Source organism: Fusarium vanettenii, assembly GCF_000151355.1.
Source record: "Fusarium vanettenii 77-13-4 chromosome 5 genomic scaffold NECHAsca_12_chr5_2_0, whole genome shotgun sequence".
Classification (NCBI taxonomy): Eukaryota; Fungi; Ascomycota; class Sordariomycetes; order Hypocreales; family Nectriaceae; genus Fusarium; species Fusarium vanettenii.
The window spans coordinates 804,524-824,162 of NW_003315872.1; the positions used below are offsets into that span (position 1 = coordinate 804,524).

Here is a 19,639-nt window from a genome sequence, read left to right on the forward strand (position 1 = left end):
TGTGAGAGAAAAGAATCAACCAGGGTTTCTCTCAGCCTAGGGCAGCAACTCCTTTGTCATCGGCGGCTGGTGTCAAGTGTCAAAACTGCTACTCCTCCAGGGGGTGCGGAAAGAGAAGAAACATGAGCTGATGCTGCTTGTTCCTGTCGCTTCTCTTCTCCTGGTGGGTGGTGGAAAAAAAAAAACGGAGTCGTTGGACAACGGAGATGATACCAGGCACAGACGGCGAGTGTCCGGGGTTCGCGCTTGGCATGCGTCTAGAGCCTTGTAGCGAGAGCAGGAGGCGCAAAGACAGGCGAAAAGAAAAAAAAGGGAACCGTAGAGGAGGTGGTGTTCAAAGAACTAGCAAGCCTCCGTCCCAAGACGGGCGAGACGCGGCTCAAACACGCCATCTCAGGAGTTGTCGTGGCCAGTCCAATGCAACACTCCTCAACCACCAGCAAAGAAGATGCTGTAAAAGAGACTCGTCAAGACCATTTACAGCCAATACTCTTCCCCTCAATCCATCCAGCCTCTCCTCATCTTCGACTCCCCAGCGATTAAAATCGTCCCATCAACGATGCTGAGCCGCGGTACCATCTCCAAACCGCAGACCAACGATTGGTCGCTGTTCACGCCTTTTGGTCTGAAACCCCGTTGTTACAGGTTCAACAAGACTTGGCCTGTCCGGGCACGTCGTACCGAAGGCGGGTCCCGCTTCACGACTCGTGGGCAACCACCCCCCTTGTCTCCATGTTGCGTTGCAATGCATGGCACAGCGAATAGCTTCATGTCACCGTTCCAGCAAAAAAAGAGTCCATAAGAGTCCATATCACGGATATACGGCCTTGAATGGTTTCAACATTGTGGCTTTTGGTTTCCATTCCCGCCCACGTGCTGTCATTCAACCATCTGGATCTTCCGCTTACAACATCAACTATCATACCCATCCATCACTTATACAACAGGATCACCACCCGTCACACCTACGTCTTCTCTCCGTTTCAAACAACCTCATCCGACACATGCATCATCTCAGAATCCTTTACCTTCACTCCTGCCATCTATCGGCATTTGTGTCAAGTACCGCCCATCACTCGAAACCACTCCTTGTTTACTGGGCAAATCGCAACAGTCACACACACTCGCTCGACATCTCTTGACATACGACTCTACTACAGTTTGTAATCCATCATACCCAAGCACGACATGCATCTTCTGTGCTGAATCATCCGACATCGACCCCATCCCCACAATCTCACCCGTTGCCATACAGATAGCCAGTTGGGACGTTTCCAGCATTAGCGCGCATCTCGCTGTCCTTCCCGTCACCAACCTCGTCCCTGTCAGCGCCTATCGTAACCAGACATCCAATACTTAGACCACCACATCTCATATCATGACGTAGATCCATCTCAATAATATTGCCCCAGCGCTTCAAATCGCCATTCTTGGCCAGTCGTTTGCCTTGGTCAAGTTGGCACTACACTTCCATCATCACGAGATGCTCGTCGCCGGGTCTCACTCTCATTGGCATGCTCACAAGGCTCCCAGATAAGCACGTCTTCAAGTCAAGAAATAGTTGCAAACATCACACACATCACAGAGAAATCCACATTTAGAGACAAAGTGTACACGCTGCCTATTTCTGGATGTCAAAAACACGTCGTCAATGCAAACCCAAAATCCAGCCGCATGATATCCCTTACTAGCTGATCTGTTTGTCTGGTTTGTCTTTCCTCCCCTCAATCGTCACTAATTCACTCCTCATCGTCGCTCTCTGCCTCGCCAATCGTGACCTAGGCGCTGATTCAGGGCACAGCGCCCGCCAGGATACCACGGACCAAGGACATGTCGCAACCGCATGCGAAGCTTTCATTCGATCGTTGCACATTGCCTTCATGACAGGGAGGGCAATCCATCCCAGGTCTAACCGCCCCGGTTCTCCTTGCTCGCGTTAAATCGCATACTTCCGAGTCCACTCCCGGGCGGTGGCCTCGTATCGGGGCCGGTCGGTCTTGTAGACGTGGGCGATCTCGGGCACCAAAGGATCGTCAGGGTTGGGGTCCGTCAGCATCGAGCAGATAGACAGAAGAACTGTAAAAGTTAGATCATGACAACTGGTCATAGGGGTTCTCAAATATGCATACCTTTGCTAATGGTCAACGCGGGGCTCCACTGGTCGCGCAGAATGTCCAAGCAGATGCTGCCGTTGGAGTTGATGTTGGGGTGGTAGATGCGGGTGGTGAAGTTGACCTTGGGAGGCTTGAAGGGGTAGTCGGTAGGGAAGTGGATGGCGAGGAAGAAGACACCGCCGGAGTATGGGGACTCGCTCTATTCATCATGGTCAGCCAGGCTCTTGCGAATCTCAGGACTAGACGCAGCGAGGCGCGGTTCTGGGCGAGGAAGCGGCTGAGCGCTTCGCCACGATGCCGGCGCATCTTGCCAACATCTCATTTGTGTCTGGAATCTGGGGGGAATACTCACAGGACCCATAATCGTAGCTTGCCAGTGGAACTATTCACATCCGTTAGTCGCGTGCTCAATTTTCACAATCGCTCTCTACGCAGAGGCATGCGTTCCAACACAGTCATGACATGTGTGCCAGCCACGTGCGTCCATCAGAGCGGGGGGGGTGATGCCTACCAGATCCTCACCAACGGGGCCGGCGGAGCAGGAAGAGGGAGGGTCTCTGCAAAAGAAAAGTCAGCATCGTTATTCCAGCAAAAGAGGCGATGCCCTCAAGAAAACTTTTGGAGTCGTGACAGGCACTGGTATCGTCGGTCATCGAAGGACCCCGCTTACCAGCGCCCCACCTGACGTCTTGGGCGTCCAACTTGACCCCTCGGGCTTGGAGTGAGGATGCATCGTTCGTGGTGCGACTTACCGGCCGAGATCAGTGAGCTCCTTGTTGATGCGCTTGAGAGCCATTTTGTGATTTGAGGAGGGGGTATCTAAGAGGTGTGGTGCGAGGAGTTCGCGATCGCTCTATGTTGGAGAAGAAAGTTAGTCGAGGGGTTGTACGAGGAAGACAACGACGAGCGGTCGAGGAGGGGGAAAAGGCTTCGAAAGAACGCACGTCAAGGTTCGGTCCGAGGCGTAGGAGGCCACGGTGATGTGTAGAAGAGTATCGGTAGTGTTGGTGTTGATGGTTGTGTTATGCAGGCAGGCGAGAGGAAGAAATTCAGTCGAGGCTGAAAAGGGAGAAGAGGCGGGATTTGGAGGAGATGGTTCGTTCGGATGGAGTAAAAGAGGTCAGGTCGGTCGGGCCTAGAAGAAAGAGAAGCAGGAAGGAGGGTCAGGTCAACAAAGAGGTGAGGGAAAGCGGAACCTGACTGACCTAAGGCACCTACAAGAGGTACCTTAGTGCCTTCAGTGATTGTGAGTGGCTGAGGTCCACGCTGCGCTGCGCTGGCATGGCAAATCCATCCATTCAGGACCGTCTGGCAGCCCGAAAAGTCAGGTTTTTTTTAGGCCCGGGCCCCTTCCATGGGCGCCCCATGGCTGACTGGGCGGGCACTGGGCACCTCTGCGCCTGCACTGGGGCCACTCACTGCCCGCCCCCAGCAGACACTGTACGCACTGGGCCACAGCTCCATCGCTCGCTGGGCCACAGGAGACACCGCCACAAGCGAATCAGCGGTATCCACGCACTAACAGTCACCACGAGAATCTACATTGGGCATTGCTAAGGGGCGCGTCAATTTCTTGATCAAGGTACAGGACAGTATCCATTTTGCCCATGTCCTTCGCTTGGCTTCGATGGGCTCCCGCGCCATCAGATGCTTATTTTCCTTGACAATACGACAGGCCAGTCTCTGGAACCTTGCCCGTCGGCCAGTGGGTGGGCGGCGGTGAGTAGCACAAACATGGGAATGGATGGCGGTGGCCAGGGCGGATTCTGGGTCTAGATTCTGCTCGTCTCCTTGGCCTTTTGGTTCGGTTCAGTTTCCAGATCGTTCCGCTCTTTGTATTGACCTGCAGCAGCACGATTCATGAACGCTGATTGTGTTTGTTTACTAACGGATAGGTACGTAGAAGCCTGTCTTGCATCATTCCCCGGGAATACCGGCTGCGGTCAAACAAGCAAAGCACCTGCTTGGACGGCCTCGCCGGGCCATTCATGTCAATCGATGAATGCATTGGCCAGCATTGGCAACCTCCAAGGGCCTGTCTCAGTAACGTCACTGGGGCATCCTCAGCCACGATAGGGGGCTGTCCAGTTAATAACAGATTACCTAGCATCGACAAATCTAGAATATGTGATTCTCTTTATTCGTTTTACTTTACTATAGATTTCTGCATTCACTTGAGGGGGCCGTTATATGCCGTGATGTTTGATTTCAAATCATCTATAACCCGGGTATGCACGCAATCGCCATGACTCTTTTTATCAATCGCCTCCTTACCAATCACACAACCAACCCTTTGCTGTTTACACAAACGCCTGGACACCAGTGATGGCTCGTCCCAAGATGAGACCTAGACCATTGTCAGTTTCTACACGTCATAAATCGCAGGAACAAAAAAGAGACTTACTATGAATGTCACTCTGGCCCTCATATGTCTGCGTCACAAAGAGATTCGCCACATGTCGACCGATCATGTACTCATCGCTCACTGCGTTTCCTCCGAAAATCTCCTGAAGGATGCGAGCGTTCCTGAGCGCGGCGTCGCAGTTTTGCCGCTTCACCATGCTGATCATCTCGGGTGTCGCCTTACCCTCGTCCTTTAGTCGGCCGACCTGGATGGCCGCCAGTGTGCCGTATGCCGCGTCGGTTGAAGCATCTGCGAGCTTCTTCTGGATGAGTTGATACTTGGCGAGAGGGTTTCCCTTGAACTGCTTGCGCTCAAGAGAGTAGGTTCGGGCTCGGTCGATGCAGTCCTCCAGAGCACCCATGACGCCCAGAGCAATACCGTATCGGGCATTGTTAAGGCAGCTGAAGGGCCCCTTGAGACCTTCAACGTTGGGGAACATGTTCTCCTCTGGCACAGGGCAGTCGTCGAGCTGGATCATGCCCGTGATAGAGGCTCGGAGACCGTTCTTGTCCTTGATGGCGGGTGTCTCAAGCGTACCAGCCGGGCAATCCTTGCGCTCAACCAGGAAACCCCGGATCTTGCCCGTCTCTTGCAGCTTAGCCCAAACCATCAGAACATCGGCAATAGGGCTGTTGGTGATCCAGGTCTTGGCGCCACTCAGCAAGTAGTAGCCCTTCTTTGTGGGATGCGGCCTCGCTACTGTCTCCATGCTACCGGGGTCGCTGCCGTGGTTGGGCTCTGTAAGACCAAAGGCGCCGAGGAGCTTTCCCTTGGCCATCTCGGGGAGGAACCTCTCCTTCTGCTCGGCGGTGCCATGCTCGTAGATGCCGCCCATGACCAGCGAGGACTGAACCGACATGCCGGATCGGTAACCACTATCGACTCGCTCAACAGCTCGTGTGATCAAACCGCCAGCGACGGATGAGACACCTGCGCAGCCATAACCATCGATCGTAGCGCCCAAGAGACCGAGCTCGCCCATCTCCTCGAGCATTTTGGCATCATAGTTCTCGTCGCGGTAGGCCTCTGTTGATGCACGTTAGCAGCTATTGGAGAAGCTGGGATGGAAATAGCTTGCGTAGTACTCGGGGGAGGAGATGCTCTTGGCAGTATCGTTCCGCAGTCTCGCCAATCGCTCGCTCCTCTTCAGTCAAAAGGTTGTTGGAGTTCAAGGGATCCTCCCAATTGAAGCTCGGCCCTGTCGCAGAAGCGAAGCTACGGGCAGCGAGGGGCCGCAGAGGAGCGGCACTCGCTCTTCGGGCGCATTGTCTGAGGATAGGGCGGAACATTGTGTGAAGCTTCAACTGAGGGAGGACAGGGATGATGCTGAAGCAAGTCTCAAAAAGGTCGAGGGAGATCAACAAGTTAAAAACAGCTGCGAGGTTGTGACAGAGGAAAGGGCGTCGGCAATCAAAGTCCCCCAATGAAGTCATCCGACGTAAACCGGAGCCGTGAATCTCCAATCCCCAGCTTTACCCCGGAACCGAGGCACGCCAACGTATGGTAATTCCGGCCACCAATTCCGAACATGTCGCCCGCGTGACTGTAAAATGAAGCGTATTGCCCAGATTCGCTTGATCAAATTCCTTAAACATCGGCGGCGTCAACTTGTTCCCGATAACTATGCTCGGTGTATTCAAAGGTACGCCGATGGGATCTACCAGCCTATCAATGCTAATGTTAACAACTGCTGCACATCCAATCACCGGCCCAAGTCGCAGACCAGCTGCCTCGGATAGGAAACCATGTTGAACATCCCATTGTCTAGACACTCTGTGTCTTTTCTGCTCGAGACTCTCTTTTCTCTTGACGCCGTCTTGCCATGATACTCAAACGATCTAGGTCCGATGTCGCCAAGATAACCCCCGCCACGGCCAACTGGCGAGTCCCCTCCAGTTCTGTCGGAGCCGAGATCATCGGCACCGGCTCGTCCGAGGACCTTGAGCCCCGTTCCTCCCCCGAGTCGCGCGCTCTTCGTCTCCGTTCCTTGCCGGTCTGGAGCTTGAATTCATCTATCGGCTCCGGTGGTTGAAATGGAGAAATGGACCGGCTTGATCCCACCGGTGACCTCTTCCACGGACGCACCCGTCTAAACCGGCCTCCTAGCCGGCTGCGGAAGGTCTTTGGTGTTACTGGATGAGAGTGAGAGATATGGCTGCGACGGCGGCGGGGGCTGCTTGGCGACCTTGAGGAAGGAGGGGTTGATTTCTGCAAGTGATCAATAAAAGACATTCATTGTTTTCTCTGTAAAGCCAAAGAAGCCCTTACTGAGGAGCCCAAAGCCCTTCGACTGAGTTCTGGACAAGAGCTCATTCCTTGGTGCTCGAATTCTGGCGCGCGCAACAGGGCATCCATTTCAGATCCGTACACCAAGTTCTGCTGCAATAGACTTGATGCATCGCCATCCCTCTTCCCTCGTATCTCAACCGACTCGCGAAGGACATCAGACCGCGCATCAGTACTAACGGGTGTCGAGGATTCGTGAGGTGGCGTTACATGTATCTCAACAGATCGAGGGGAGCTTGTTTCTGAGGACATGGTAAAGCTTGGATGTCGACCTATTGAGGGCAAAAGACTGGCGATGAGAGGAAGGCTAACGATAACTTGTCAAGGCCAATAACGGCCTGTGAAGGGGATTTGCGAAGCGAAAGACATGATCAAGACTCTTTGCGACATCTTGATAAGGCGCATGACACCGAATGCAACTCGCTCCTCCTTCACGGTGTTGAAGCGGGTTACATTCGATGGAAGGAGCAGTTGAGCAAGCACCGTAACTTGCCTTCATCCCCTCGTCTGACATGGTCACAAAATGTTCACAAATTGCTTCTCCCATTTCGCTTGTCACCCCTGCCAAGTTCAGATCATACATCTCACTGTCCCAAAAACTCCCGAAAATATCATCTGAGCTAGAGACGGCCTTCTAGAGTGCTGTGAAAGCATTCGAGACTATGGCTACCAGCGTCAGTCCACGATGAACTTGATCTCCGACTCTCCGAGAAGTCGCCCTACCCTGCATGATGACATACGACCGACGCCACAGCGTGCCATCCACAGACCTTCGAGAACCTCAGATCTCAACATCTGTTGACCACTTCGTCTGCCGTGCCCAACGGCGGCGCCCAAGGGGTCAAGCGACAAGCATAGACGGCAGTGGAACAGCAACACGCGGCTTGGCAAACTGAGTTTATCGTTGAGTCGCGGTATTCGTACCTGGCCATCTGACCATGTTCCTGGCCCAATCGAGTGATTGGGAGGTCGTCACCCCCCGGCAGACAAGGGGGCCTCAGAGGAGCCGCATTCGTTTTAATCCATGACCCTGGATCTGTGAAATCTCGGAACCTTGGATGCCGGAGAGCCTCATGATGTTCGAGCCCATCTGTGCCACCAAGAACCGCCTTGGCAGGCACGATTTCAAGTCATTGGACTGTATCAGTGCTTTTTCCAGCGGATTGCACACCCTGAGGTCAGGCTCGAGCCCCTTGTCTTTGGCCCAAAACCCTGTATTTTTCACCTCTTGTGCCTCCTTCAGCAGGGACTTTAACCTCATTTCTTATCTTTGTTCCTGAGTTGCACTCCTAAACAGGCGGTTAAAGTGGAAATCAAACATGAATTCGGCCTGCCGCCGATCCCGGAGGTGTCCGTATCCACTCCATCCCGGAGCCAAAATCCGACCAAAACAGGGGATCTCGTTTGCCTCCCTGTGATTTTCTTTTGCAATCTCATGCTTTGGAACTGAAAGAGTTTTCACAGGGATATATTTAGGCTCGCGTTTGAGGCCTCTCACCTGTTGGGTGCAGGTATGCTCTCGTTGTCCCAGCCAACTTCAAGTCTCCTCAGGCTAATCATCTCTAGTGCGGATCAACGGACAGGCGGAGCGCCGCTTACACCAACGTTCTCGGCCTTCCTCCGTCTTGATACTCTGAATCACCTTCCGGAGCCTCAACTCCGTCGACTCGGATTCTTCTCTTTAATACGGGCCGAGAGTCCGCTCCTTCACTTGCTTCCACACTTCTCCTCACCCATGATACACAATGGTGCAGACCAAAGACGTTCAGACATTGGCGCGAGCCATTAAATTGGTGAGACTCTTTACGAGTGACGCTCTCTCGTCCATATCCACCAAGCTGTTGTCTAATGATGACGTAGGCTGCCCAAAACAACAAGAGTAAACTCATTCGCGAATGGTTTTACGTCCCCCTGGGCCTCACGATAACTCTCGCCGTATGCTTCGGTGTCGATTCTATATTTCACCGGTTTAATGTTTCGTTTCCAGCTTCTGTCACGTGTATGATGTTGCTCTTCTTTGCCCTCATCGCGTGTGAGTCGTTACTAGGGAGCCATCGGACGAGAAAGGTGGTTAGTTTTATCGATGTTTCTGTAAGTCGAAGTGATGCTCGATGGCATTAGCCAAGCCGACTCTAATGCGTTGATAGGCTGGTTGGTCGCTTCGATGGATGGGCGTCTTCTTCACGCCCTCATTCGTTCTCCTCCCCCTGAGTCCGGCAGTCGGCGTTATCGAAGTCTTCAAGATCATTGCCATCTTTGGTGAGTTGCTTACCCCCAAAAGTGATCATCTGGCTGACCGGGTGAAGTTATCGGCTTCTTTATCATGATGGCACTTGCGGCCTGGATCACCCGGAGCGTCCAGTTCGCGCTCGGCATCTCCAAGCGCTCCGAATCCCAGCGCGCCGAAGAACTCGGCCGCAGGACGCCGGACATTCCCATAAGCGAGAATACCACCCCGGGCATCTCTCGCCGGACGAGCTTCTCTCAGGCTCCGTCCCAGATCCCACTAGTCCCCGTGTCAGGATCGGACTCGGCTCCGTCATCGACACCACCATCCCGGCCGCAAAGCCCGCCTCAGCTGCGCCTCCAGGATCACCACTATGCCAACGGTCACGCCCCAGAGAACGCTGTCGAGGCGCTCAACCCGCCGAGTTACCCGACCCAGGTCCCCCTGCCACCACCCAAGGCCGAGATATGGGCTGCTCAGATATCGGGGAACCTTGACCTGTCAACCTTCATAGGGCTGTTCCTCTTTGTCGGAGTCCCGCTCTACTACTCGACAGGATATGCCATGCCAATTCATATGGCGGTCAACATCCTCGCGTGGTTCGCCGCCATGGCCATCCCGGCGAATTTCAAGCAGTACCTCCACCCTGTTCTCGTGTCGTCCCTTGCTACCGTGCTCGTGATATGGGCACTCGCCGAAATACGTGGCGACAGCTTGTCGACGGCCCTCCACGCATACCGCACAGGGGCAAAGTACATTGAGCTATGGAGGAACACGACGAAGGAGCGGCACGTCCTCCCCGGCGCGGGTGACTTCTTTGGCACGCTGCTCGACGCCAGTATCGTGGCACTCGCCCTCCCCATGTTTCAGTACCGCCGTGAGCTGCGCACCCACTTTGTCTCCATCGTCATCCCAAACGTCGCCATCAGCGTTGGCTCCCTGCTCGCTTACCCGCCGTTGTGCTACGCCTGCGGCATCTCGGCAGCCCGTAGTCTGGCATTTGCGTCGCGCAGCCTGACCCTCGCTTTGGCTGTCCCCGCGACCGTCAACCTGGGCGGCGACACAAACACGGTAGCCGCTCTGGCCATCATCAGCGGTATCCTTGGTGTTGTGCTCGGCGCCCGCATCCTGCGTTGGCTGCGTGTCCCAGAGGACGATTACGTGACGCGCGGCGTGACCCAGGGCATCAACTCGAGTGCCATTGGCACGGCGGTGCTTCTGCGGACCGATCCTCGAGCCGCAGCCCTGTCGAGTCTGTCCATGAGCCTCTTTGGCACCATAACCGTGCTCTTCACCTCTATACCGCCGGCCGCAACGTTTGTGAGGACACTCGTGGGGCTATGATGAATGAGGAAGCTTGCTTGCTTGGTGCTCCGTGCTTGGGAGCAAGGACGAAAAAGATATAAAAACCGACCCCTTGACCCGGGTATGTCGTTCCGGAATTTGAGGGCACGAGTGGGATGTAATTTACGACTACCGAGATTTTGCGAATAGACCTGATAGACCCAGTAAATAATGATCATGTTAAGTTCAGTCATGAGCACTAGTCTTGTATCTTACTTTCTCCTTGATACCTGGTCCAACCAAGCCCCTTGTATATCTGTGCCTCGTGGCATGGGCCAGGTCAAACTTGTCTGGGATATCGACGTCACGTTAGTCTGACATACACCGTCAGTTTGCACATTGTCTCACGATGGGCGCAACTCCACACCGTCGCACACGGGGGAGCTGCAACCAGAAGCCTGGATTGTCGAGTCTCTCGATTGATGTAACAGACAAGGGTATGTATGGAAGAAGAGGTCCGAGAAAGGAAGAAGAAGAAGAAGAAGAAGAATATGAACATGGTTGGAAATGGAAAAATGCATGCTTGCTGCCGGAATGAAATGCACAAAATGCCGCCCTCCGTGTTTCCATCAGACTTTCCCCTTTCGCCCGTTGGTATCGTATCCCTGTTGAAAGAAAGGCTGGGGGGTTGATGGAAGATGCGATGCCCCGAACGCCGCCGTGATTCGTGAAGCCATGAGTGTCGTAAAGCGTAAAATGTAGGTGGGTTGGTAATATGTCGAGAGGATTGGTGAGGGGAGGTATCTCTACCCCCCCTTTTGCATGTCAACTTGTAAAATTGACGATGATGGCGACCTCAGAAGGAGTAATAAGAGACATTTCTTCCCTTGACTCCAAAGGACCTTTTCATGATCAATGTCAGCTCGGACCTCCAAAGTCAAGTACCACTAGTCCACTTACCATCTGCACCACCTCCCCAAGCCGCACCCTACTTGCCAAACGCCCTGTTCAGCCTCATGGTCAACTGGCTCCTCTGCTCCTTTGCCTGGCTACAGACGCCGCACTCGCCCCTGACGACGGCGCCCGTGACTCTCGAGACGTACTTGCCGCAGCCGGCGAGGCAGGGCGTAGTTCCCACGGGCTGTTCTCCGACGCGGCGGCCACAGCCCTGGCAGACGAGGGTTCCGAGGTTTGCGTAGCACATGGTTTTTTACTTCTTCTTTTTTCTTTTTTGTTCTTGGGTTGATAGTTTGCTGCTGATGCGAAGAAGGGAAAAGAGACACGATCAAGAATAAGTAAGACCAGGGTGGATGTGAAAGACGAGAGAGATATGTAGTAGACAAGGGCACTCGGGAACTTGGACGTCCCAGCGGAAGCTTTAAATACAGGCAAACGGGGACACCGAAGTGGTCAACAGGAACAAAGGCGAACTGATTAAACGAGATTTGTTTGGCATGGAAGGTAAGGTAAGATGAAGAAGAAGCGTCGATGAATAAAATGGGTGAACAAGAGAGGATAAGATGACGGAGGGAGGAAGAAGCTGGAGCCAACTTTGTTGTACTTGCAGGGAGCAAGGGTTATTTCGAGAGAGGAAGGAATAAGTATGGGATGAGTATGGGATAGAGTAAGGCAGGTACGATAGGTAGGTAAGGTAGGGAAAGCAAGTCAGGGTAGGCAGGTAGGTGAGTGAGCGTGTGTGTAAAGAGCAAGTGCGACCCGACCCGGGGGACTGTCGTGATGGGGTCGCTCGGTGATGGAAGGCCTTCCCTTCTACCCTCTCTCGCTCATCCTCCTTGGGAAACAAAGAGGAAGGGGAACCCACTTGGGCCCGAGTGGGACGATTCCGTTTCACTGCCTGTGCTGCGCTGCGTTGCGCTGCGCTTTTACTCTCTCGTCCTCTCGGCTTTGATCCCCCCCTCCTCATGATCCCGGGAGCAAGAGAGAGAAAGAGGGGGTCCATTGCTCTGTTATAGGTAGGTACAGCGTAGATAGGAATCCATCCTCTCAGCCTGACACCGGGCCTCACTTTTTGGAGTGTGTAGCTAACGGTTTGTTAGTCAGGAAGGGCGTCTTACACAATCAACCACTCATCACATGCCGGGCTTCCTGTTTCTAAAACAGACTCTACATGTCTCGGCAATGGTCAACACCCACTAGAGACGACCAGAGACATGCCAAACGACGGGTTAGACCTCAACCTCCAAGTGCCTCCTTCACCGACACATCCGCCCGCTTCGCCTCGCTTCGCCTGGATGGAAACAAAGCGGAGAGGAGAAGGGAGGAGACCAAGTTTGATCAAAAAGGTGGGACACCAACTCTGTATTGCGCCGCCGCGCCCCCCCTCCATCACGAATCCTTGCTCGCCATTCTTGTTCTCCCCTCTGTGCTCCCCCCCTCCAACAGAGCTTCTCGAAAGAAAAGAAGATCCCACGTCCCGGAAATCATACTGGAAATTCCCCTAGGCGCAGGGAAGATCATACCCTGTGAGGTGCTGGGGCTGTCCTGTGCTTCGATAGTCTGCCTCCCCTCCTCCGAACAAGTCACATCTAGTATATTGGCCGCCCCAATGCAACATCACGCATTTTCACGCATAGTAATATGTACCGCAAAAAAGTGGAATTTTGTTTATCGTGCCGCAATGCACAGCACAGGGCAGCAGGAAAAAGGTACATGTATCCGCAGTTGCTGACCCGTAACCTTGGGATTCATTTGGCCGAGGAACATAGCCAGAAACCGTTTCCCCCAATCCCAACCGCCCGTCGGACCGTTAGATGGGCTTTGCGCGGGTCATCTGCCCGTTCTGCGCCGCCGCTCTCGGTCACGGCTGTCACGGATCCTTCGGGTCACCACATGCAGCCAAAAGATGGGCCCTGACGACTGAAGAGTCAGGGTGGCTGGCTGGCTGAGTGGGGGAGGGGCAGAAGGGGGGGCACGGGAGCAATGATAGATCGCCCATCTTCAGGGCCAACCTCACCACCATCACCACCATCACCATCACCGTCATCGTCCATGGACAAATGTGTACAAGGTTGAGCTGTCTTTCCTGACGACCCAACACCCTCAGGGCAGACGTCATCACATAATCATCTTCAATACTTCATACAAGCCCTGTGAGACGCCACCCTTCACATCACACCCGGATCGAATATCTCTATAAGTGTCAGAATCCCTTCCATGAGAACGCCTGCCAGCCCACCTGTCAAGTTATCGTCGTCGGCTGCCTCCCTCCATTACCGTACCTCGCTTCCAAAGCCGGCATCCACTCTCTCTCAGCGCTGCAACGTACAGCGTCATCTGCATGTCCACAACAGCTTGCATCACCTTACTTCGTGTCTCGTCATCCTAGCTTCCCCCGCAGTGCGTCCACCTCCCTCTGCAGGGCATCAAGGTCAGCTAGGATGTTGGCGCCTTTCCCTGCATCAGTTGCCGATTGCGGAGATGTGGGACCGGCGTTGAGGGTTGCCGCCGCATCATAAGGTTCCTCTTCAGGAACTTGACTCGACCGTGTCTTGGCAACTCCTTCCATGCTTGTTCTCCTCGGCGGTTCTTCTATGCTGCCGCGACTGCTTCCCCTCTGCCTTCGAGGTGGGGGAGGCGGCGCTATGCCACCGTGAGGTTTTGCTTCAAACGAAACTCGTCGGCTCGTGCTATCAATGCTCCGAATACTAGCAGGCCGTCGTACCGAAGCGTTTCGTGCCGGAGGCGGGGGAGGAGCCCATGACTTGGTCACTCCAGCCTGATAACTTCCAGGCTGTGTCTCCCGAGGAGGTGCTGGCTCCACTGACGGTTGGTGTGTCGGCGTCGAAATTGTGTCGATTTCTGGTGATAAAGCTGGAGATGACGATGATTGACTTGCGTTTCTAGTGAGATTGGATGCCACTCCCGCTGGTATCTGAGTTGACTGTCTCGAGCCGTGGTGCGACCTTCGTGGTGGTGGTGGAGGAGCCGGCGCGTGAGAGTCATGTCGAGCATGGTTTCTCTGGGATCTCATCGACGACGAGCGTGATAGATTCTCGTCATGGTTTTTGAGCGCCTGCTGTCCCAAACTAGAGCCACCAGGACCAAATGCCTTGCTCTCCCCCCTGGCATGTCCCCTTCGTGGCGGTGGCGCTGGGACCGCTTTCTGGTTGTTCCTAGGCGCATTTGGAGACGCGGGGTTGTTCTCGATGTTGATATCGGGGACCTTGCCCGCTGCCTCCTGATCGAATGGTGACTCGTGACCATCTTCGAAGCTCTTTCGAACAGGGGCCGGCGGCAGGGGCTTGTTCATGTCAGACTGTGACATGGATGCCAATGCTTCCGGAGCTGACTGGCCTCCGATAAAATCCAGCTTGATCGATTTGCCATGTCGAGAGCTGGGTGGTGGTGGTGGCTTCTTGCCTCTGCCAATCTGAAGCGATGTGCTCGAGTCAGAGAAGCTACTGCGCTCGATATCGTCTTCCGGGGTATCCGAAGTATCTCGGGCGATGAGCGACACCTCTTGCATCTCGCTACCCGGTGTAAGTGCGTCTCTGAGGCTATCCTGCGTCGATGCCAGGGAGACAGAAGAGGAGTCGGCCATATTTCTTGCCGGCGGAGGCATCGATTGGCGCATCCTGAGTGGTGACGGGGCCTTCTCTGAGCCTGAGTTGCCGGTCATGAGCAATCTCTTGAACGAATTCACATCCAGGGACCGCCGAGCCGTGTTGGCAGCTTTGAGCGCATGGCCTTCCTCCTTCCGCTCCTGCTCAAGCTTTCGTTCTGCCGCCGGCGACTCCAAATCTCGTAACGTCTTGCTGAATGGGTTGCCTGGAGCTTGACCGCCACTACGGTCTTGATCCCGGGCAAACGCCGATACCATCTCGCGATCGCTGTCGTCGGTAGAGGTCGCATCGAACGGGTCGTCACCCTTCTGCTGCATGGAGCCATGCTCCTCGAAAGACGGTGCCGAAAAGGCCCATTCTGGCGAATCGGGGGAGAGCGGTGGAGGAGAGAGGACGCGGACTTTTTTGGAGGTTTTCGATTGTGAGTCAGACGTCGAAATGTCAACCTGGAAACTCGTTGGAGGTGGCCGGCTTGACGAGGTATCTATCGAATGGAGGGGGGGGAAGCGGGTTGAAGTAGGCGAGGCTATGCCCTGTAATGTAGCCGTGTCTGCCGCAACGACGGACTTGCGGAATGGATTGGACGATGCCATGATGAGCACTGGCGCGGCGCCTCGGGTTTTGCGGTCGTCCTTTTTTCGTCTTTCTTTGCACTATTCAAGCTTATCACTTGCCTCGCGGGAATGTCGGAGGGGAGCTCTGATGTGGTGGTAGGTCAAGACGTTTGCGAACGAAGACTGCCTGCCATTTTCGGCACAGCCGGGCAGGAAGCTCGTTGGGCGGCCAAGAGAGGAAATGAGAGCGGAGGTGAGGCGGTGATGGAATAAGCAGGAAAGGGAAAGAACTGTGAAAATGACGAGGCCGGTGATTGATTGCGTAGATGTTGTAGGCTGAGTCGCGGTGCTGCAGGCTGCCAGAATCTATAGCGCAGAACGTGCCCCCGGAACGATCGGTCAAGGCCCAAGGCTCGTAAAAGTCGGGGGGGATCTGGCGATGCCGCTGATGATGCACCTAGGAACCAAAAGTGGGCTTGGGCCGTCAGCGCCTTGGGGCTTTTGCGTATACAGCACACTTGCTAGCCGTGCCTCTTCTGTCAGCGCGGGATCGGGTCACCGTCAGGGGGCCGTGGCACGACTGGGAAAACGGGGAAGAATAGAAGCCCGACCAGGGGGGGGCACAACGGAGTTTGAACAACGGCGACGGGATGAGAGAGGATACATTACGCAGTAGAGGTTGGCGGTTGGTTGGCTGTAGGTACCTGCCTCGTAGGCACGGCGAGCACGGGCCATCTGGGAGCTTCAAGGTGGAAGGAGGGGCACTTCACGGTGCTTGCTGGCAGTGCTGACGTTGGGTCTTCCCTACAAGGAAGTTACGTCCCTGTCAAGCTTCCACAATGGGGATCTGGACGGGGAGGAAGTAAAAGGTACTTTGATCTTGGGCTGGGGAGGTTAGGCACGTGAGCTGGATGACGAACAGCGTTTCAACATCCCCTCACCTTCTCACACCCACCCCTTCAGCTCTCAGCCATGACACTGACCAGTTGGCGCTGGCTCTGCTGACAATGCGTGGTAGCTTCTGATGTGACGGGAAGCTGTCGATCAAAGCTTAGCTGATGAGCAAGTTTATCGACATCCCTTCGGGCTCTTGAATGAGTTCCAATGCCTTGTCCGCCAACTGTGAACATCTTATCGTGTAAGTGGGCTGATAGTTCATGCCCATACTTACACGCCACGGGTGTGCATTGTAATCTCAATTCCAGCTAGTAGCCCCACCCAGCCGACAACAACTCGCTCCTCTCAGCGCCGGTCAGCGACACACTCGGCCACGGGATCACAGCAATGTCCAACAGCTCACCCAAGGCCAAGGACACCTGAGCTCAAGGCTGGCGAGCTCACCCGGGGGATATTTCGCATCCCATGACATTCATAACTTCACTAGAGTTGTTTAGCTCACTCAATCACTGAACTGAGGCTGTTCACTTACACGCAGTTCTCGATCCCATCCTCCCACCTCCATCAAGGTTATCAGCAGCGCCTTCATCTGAACAGCTTACCACACGCGTAATCGCCAAGACACTGGGGGATCAACTACTGTTGCATTCCAATTTAACAGCCCCTGATTCCTTCTCGGCTTGATAAACTCATATCCCAAACCTATGGCGGCAATTGAGCGCTGGGCCCACGTGATGGCCCTGACAAGAGTCAAGACACGTTTTGTCGCAACTCAGCCTGACTGTCACGTAAACAAAACCCTAACAGGACGCGTCAGGCATACACACGCACACAAACTTCAAAGGCTTCACATCAAAAATCGTACACAAGAAATGAAATATACGTGTCGCTTCGTATTTAAATCATGAACTATAAACAGGCAGTGGTATTCCGAATCACTTCCTTCGCAGCCCTTCCTCAGGATTTTCCGCCCCTCCGAAACGCGCCAACCGACCATGATTCTCGCGTTACCGTCATAACCGACACGCCATGAAATGTGTCATGTCATGTGTGATATAATACAAGTGCCATAATCGCGTTGGAGAGAATGACCTTCCACTTCAGCGCGTCATTCGCTCCTTGCACGAAGACGACCGAGGATATGAATGGTGTCTCTGTGCACGCGTGCAATCAAACAATCAACAGACCCGCGCTCTCGTTCAAAACCCAGTAGAAACCCAGTACCCTTACTCTCCTTGTCCGAACCATAAACAAAACCGTAAACGCCATGACCGTCATTAACAAAGATCAATGGTGCCAGAGGCATGCGTCTATGCCTTGGAGGCAGCAGCCTTCTTGGGCGCTGCTGCTCTCTTCGACACGGCAGCCTTCTTTGTGGGGGCGGCCTTGGCAGGCTTTGTGACGCGACCAGTCTTGGTCTTGGTGAGAGGGGCATCGGCGGCCTTCTCAGCCTTCTCGGCCTGTGTCGAGTCAGTACAGATCGAGATCAAATTGCATCAAGGAAACACACCTTCTTGGGAGCAGCAGCCTTCTTGGGGGCGGCGGCCTTCTTCTCAGCAGGAGCCTTCTTCTCAGTGGCAGCGGCGGCAGCCTTCTTAGGAGCAGCCTTCTTTGCGGGAGCGGGCTTTTCAGCGGCAGCCTTCTTCTCGGCAGCAGGCTTCTTCTCAACGGCAGCCTTCTTGGGGGCAGCGGCCTTCTTGGCGGCGGGCTTCTTGGCGGGAGCCTTCTCAGCAGCCTCCTTCTTGGGAGCAGGCTTCTTCTCAGCGGCAGGCTTCTTGGGCTCGGGCTGCTTCTTGGCGAGCTTGGTGCCACCAGAAGGACCCTTGGGCTGCTCGAAGATGCCCTTGTCAACGCCAGCCTTCAGGGCCTTGTTGAAGAGCGAGTCGAACATGTTGTCCGTGACATTGAGAGTGTTGTTTGCCTTGACATACTTCTTCAGGGACTGACGGCTGTGGGACAAGTCAGCGACCGAATGAGAGAGGGGAGGGAGCGGCGACAGCTGGATTGCATTGCCAGAGAGAAGAGAAAAGAAAGATAGAAACGTACCTGGAGCCCTTTCGGTCCTTGAGCTATTGAATGGGAAAAAGACAAGTCAGTAAGAGAAAAAAGCACTGCGAAAGACAAAGAGCGCGACACAGAAGGTCGGGCGGGCGCGCATGGCGATGGCCTCAAGCCGCGACCGAGCGACGTGGTGGGCGCGCAACAGGAGACGCGCCGAGGAACAGAGAATTTCAAAATCCACATACGTTGACAATGGCATCAGTGATCATGTCCTTGATTGAAGGAGTCAGCAAGTTATCCAAGAGAAAATATCGCGCTCAGAAGGGAAATGGGCTCACCTGGTAGCTGGCGTGGCCAGACTTCTTCGCGGCGGCGGTCTTGGGAGGCATGGTGAAGGTTTGTAAGTGGTGTTGGTTGAAGAAGGAAGGCAGATAATGCGTCTGAAGATGGGCAGAGAGGCGACGAAGATGCAAGACTCGGCGAGAGATTTGATATGCGTGTGATGAACTGAAGAACAAGAGTCAAACAGAACGATCTCGTCGGGCGCGTGGAGGGGACGGGGCATGTTTATATATCGGGCGGGGGCAGGACCGCAATCAGTAGCTCTTTCTCTGGGCTCTAGACTTCTGCTCCTTCTCTTACAACTTTGCAACCTCTTTACCCGCCCGTGCTCACCTGCCACAGACCCACCTTCCTCGATTGGGAAGAGGGGCATCTAGCGCCACACGAAAGGCCAATGCACGCTTTGCACCCGTGTCTGCACAAGATGCATCAGCCCTGCATAAGGGAAGCTTCGAGCCCTCGTATTGGCCTGTTGGTCTTGCACAACTCTCATGCATCATCGGTCGCCTGCACAAATGAGCTTCAGCCACACCAGGTGGGCGATGCCAAGAAGGCCCCTAGCTCCTCAGACCGCGATATGCCACCTTGTAAAAATCGGGGCGCTCAAAAAATGCCAAAATAATGCCTGGGCCTGTGACCATTTTTTTGATTGGTCGGTTCAGACATCACCTCGGGTGAGGTGTACCTCTGTGTGATCTAGAGTCTGGCAGAATGCGAGAGCAACTCATGCCCCCGAGCATCCATTTCCCTCGATTCTCTCGTTTCTTTGCGCACCCTCCTTTACGATCCAAATGAGTCATTCTTGTCGTGTTCTTACGAGTTTGCGGCGAGTTTCCTCGTCTGAAATGAGGGGGAGGATTCACCGGTTTCTTGCGCGTGATAGTTGAAGCACGGCGGCCGTCGACTGGCCGTCACGGCATGTTTGAATGAGCCATGCTCGTTGTCGC

The 19,639-nt window shown here is 54.4% G+C and overlaps 5 protein-coding genes across 5 annotated transcripts; 1 reads left to right on the forward strand and 4 right to left on the reverse strand.

Moving 5' to 3' along the window:
* Positions 1-1,564: 1,564 nt before the first annotated feature.
* Positions 1,565-3,243, reverse strand: NECHADRAFT_100398 (uncharacterized protein). The gene is made up of 6 exons (XM_003048151.1): positions 3,059-3,243; positions 2,867-2,967; positions 2,626-2,671; positions 2,467-2,496; positions 2,130-2,313; positions 1,565-2,076 (listed from the first exon to the last, which is right to left on the reverse strand). The coding sequence occupies exons 2-6, from the start codon at positions 2,908-2,910 to the stop codon at positions 1,937-1,939; spliced, it is 444 nt and encodes a 147-aa protein (XP_003048197.1). The 5' UTR covers positions 2,911-2,967; positions 3,059-3,243; the 3' UTR covers positions 1,565-1,936.
* A 988-nt stretch (positions 3,244-4,231) lies between these two features.
* Positions 4,232-5,827, reverse strand: NECHADRAFT_60828 (uncharacterized protein). The gene is made up of 3 exons (XM_003048152.1): positions 5,597-5,827; positions 4,519-5,544; positions 4,232-4,461 (listed from the first exon to the last, which is right to left on the reverse strand). Exons 1-3 carry the CDS (start codon positions 5,805-5,807, stop codon positions 4,415-4,417), a joined length of 1,284 nt encoding a protein of 427 aa, XP_003048198.1. The 5' UTR covers positions 5,808-5,827; the 3' UTR covers positions 4,232-4,414.
* A 2,722-nt stretch (positions 5,828-8,549) lies between these two features.
* On the forward strand, positions 8,550-10,538 carry NECHADRAFT_100400 (uncharacterized protein; the record flags this gene model as incomplete). The annotated part of the gene is made up of 4 exons (XM_003047955.1): positions 8,550-8,597; positions 8,665-8,895; positions 8,952-9,063; positions 9,111-10,538. The coding sequence occupies 4 exons, from the start codon at positions 8,550-8,552 to the stop codon at positions 10,373-10,375; spliced, it is 1,656 nt and encodes a 551-aa protein (XP_003048001.1). The 3' UTR covers positions 10,376-10,538.
* Positions 10,539-13,338: 2,800 nt separating this feature from the next.
* Positions 13,339-15,818, reverse strand: NECHADRAFT_104351 (uncharacterized protein). Its single transcript, XM_003048153.1, has 2 exons — positions 14,923-15,818; positions 13,339-14,805 (listed from the first exon to the last, which is right to left on the reverse strand). The coding sequence occupies exons 1-2, from the start codon at positions 15,489-15,491 to the stop codon at positions 13,653-13,655; spliced, it is 1,722 nt and encodes a 573-aa protein (XP_003048199.1). The 5' UTR covers positions 15,492-15,818; the 3' UTR covers positions 13,339-13,652.
* A 1,404-nt stretch (positions 15,819-17,222) lies between these two features.
* On the reverse strand, positions 17,223-18,871 carry HON2101 (uncharacterized protein). The gene is made up of 5 exons (XM_003048154.1): positions 18,689-18,871; positions 18,596-18,622; positions 18,396-18,418; positions 17,860-18,298; positions 17,223-17,809 (listed from the first exon to the last, which is right to left on the reverse strand). The coding sequence occupies exons 1-5, from the start codon at positions 18,737-18,739 to the stop codon at positions 17,660-17,662; spliced, it is 690 nt and encodes a 229-aa protein (XP_003048200.1). The 5' UTR covers positions 18,740-18,871; the 3' UTR covers positions 17,223-17,659.
* Positions 18,872-19,639: the final 768 nt, after the last annotated feature.